We start from the raw sequence: 2,133 nt of genomic DNA, 5'->3' as shown, positions 1-2,133 counted from the left end.
AGACATGTCCTCCATGTCCACTGTAGTCAACAGCATATAAAGACATGTCCTCCATGTCCAGGTATCTTTGTCATTCTCTCGGATACTTTTACTTTTATACTTTCAGTACATTTCCAAGCCTGTGCTTTGTTAATTTTACATAAGTAAAGAAGTTAAATCAGTACTTCTACTTTTACCAGAGTATTTTTTAAAACAAGAATCTGTACTTCTACTTCAATTTCAATTTCAATTTTATTTATAGTATCAATTCATAACAAGAGTTATCTCGAGACACTTTACGGATAGAGTAGGTCTAGACCACACTCCAGAATTGACAAGAACCCACCAGTTCTAGTGGTTTCCTCCAGAGCAAGCAACAGTGCGACTTGACTGCGGGAAGTGAGTACTTTTGCCAACTCTGCCTGTTTGTCTGTATTAATGGATATTGGATTTATTGTCTGCCTTTCAGGTCTCTGTCTCTTCAAGTGGATGAGGAACCAAGGAAGTCTGTCTCCCTGTTGTCGGGCGGATTATCTCGTTTGTCTCCAACCACTTTCTTCATCGGTGGGCTGCCATCAGGGGAGGAGTCTCGCCTTCCAATCAGATTACAGGAAGTGTACCGGAGTTTCAGAGGCTGCTTCCAACACCTGGTGCTGTCCGGAGCGTAAGTCCCTCCAGAGATAACGGGGGGGGGGGGGGGGGGGGGGGGGGGGGGGGGGGGGGTTTACCCTCCATAGATCCTCTATGACTAGAGATAACCCCTTCACCGGGAGGGGGGGGGGGGAGGATGATAATATCACATTTGAATGTTTGTGGTTCTCTGATTGGCTCCTTGCAGACTGGTTGACCTATCAGGGGCTGTAAAATACGAGGGGGCGGAGCTCGACAGCTGCTTATTGGAGGAGAGGGCTGGAGGGGTGGTGCTTCCTGAAGAACAGGATGTAGAGCCAACTGCTGACCCCGCCCCCCCTCCTGGAGCCCTGCCCACACAGCTAGGCGCCCTCACCGGAGCGCTCACGGTAACCACAACAACATTCATAACAACAAAAGATTTTGATAACGTTACTTCTCATCTGTTAGGTACTGATTATGGGATGTTGGTGTGTGTGTGTGTGTGTGTGTGTGTGTGTGTGCAGTGTGCGTTGGAGGCGGAGCCTAGCTTCTTGCCGGGCGCGGTTCAGTTCGGTTTGTCTAAACACAGTCACATGACCTTTATCATCAACCCGGACGCCGTCAGGAAGAGGTGAGTCTCCATGGTAACGGTAACGTCAGCTGTTCTCCGTTTACAGTACTAACCCTCTGTGTCTCTATAGCTCTGTTTCCAATTATTATTATTAATATGACATATTGATCATGTGATGTTGTCCCATAGTGATCATGTGATGATGTCCCATAATGATCATGTGATGATGTCCCATAGTGATCATGTGATGATGTCCCATAATGATCATGTGATGATGTCCCATAATGATCATGTGATGATGTCCCATAGTGATCATGTGATGATGTCCCATAGTGATCATGTGATGATGTCCCATAATGATCATGTGATGATGTCCCATAATGATCATGTGATGATGTCCCATAATGATCATGTGATGTTGTCCCATATTGATCATGTGATGTTGTCCCATAGTGATCATGTGATGTTGTCCCATAGTGATCATGTGATGTTGTCCCATAGTGATCATGTGATGTTGTCCCATAGTGATCATGTGATGTTGTCCCATATTGATCATGTGATGTTGTCCCATAGTGATCATGTGATGTTGTCCCATATTGATCATGTGATGTTGTCCCATATTGATCATGTGATGTTGTCCCATAATGATCATGTGATGGTAGACGTCTGTTGTGTGATTCAGTGTAAATGAATGGAAACACCTTAAAATGTCTCCAACCAATCAGATGTCCCAGTCTGACCCTAAAACAGCATGTCATGTCATCACCACAGGTTCTTATTGGCTGTAAAATCATTGGATGGTGATGTCATCACCACAGGTTCTTATTGGCTGTAAAATCATTGGACGGTGATGTCATCACCACAGGTTCTTATTGGCTGTAAAATCATTGGACGGTGATGTCATCACCACAGGTTCTTTTTGGCTGTAAAGCCGTTGGATGGAAACACACTTTCACCAGATTTATTCTCAG

The 2,133-nt window shown here is 45.0% G+C and overlaps 1 protein-coding gene across 1 annotated transcript in view; it reads left to right on the top strand.

Moving 5' to 3' along the window:
• Window positions 1–1,226, top strand: part of LOC117939937 (laminin subunit alpha-1-like) — a 2,073-nt gene extending 847 nt beyond the window's left edge. Inside the window, exons 4-6 of the mRNA XM_034865335.1 lie at window positions 449–643; window positions 818–998; window positions 1,116–1,226. Of these exons, the coding sequence (XP_034721226.1) occupies window positions 449–643; window positions 818–998; window positions 1,116–1,226 (487 nt within the window). The remainder of the gene's footprint in view (window positions 1–448; window positions 644–817; window positions 999–1,115) is intronic.
• The last annotated feature ends 907 nt before the right edge of the window (window positions 1,227–2,133 follow it).

Source organism: Etheostoma cragini, unplaced genomic scaffold, assembly GCF_013103735.1.
Source record: "Etheostoma cragini isolate CJK2018 unplaced genomic scaffold, CSU_Ecrag_1.0 ScbMSFa_1485, whole genome shotgun sequence".
NCBI classification, from domain to species: domain Eukaryota; kingdom Metazoa; phylum Chordata; class Actinopteri; order Perciformes; family Percidae; genus Etheostoma; species Etheostoma cragini.
The sequence above is the reverse complement of the archived record's forward strand: the minus strand, read 5'-3'. Positions and strand labels throughout refer to the sequence as shown.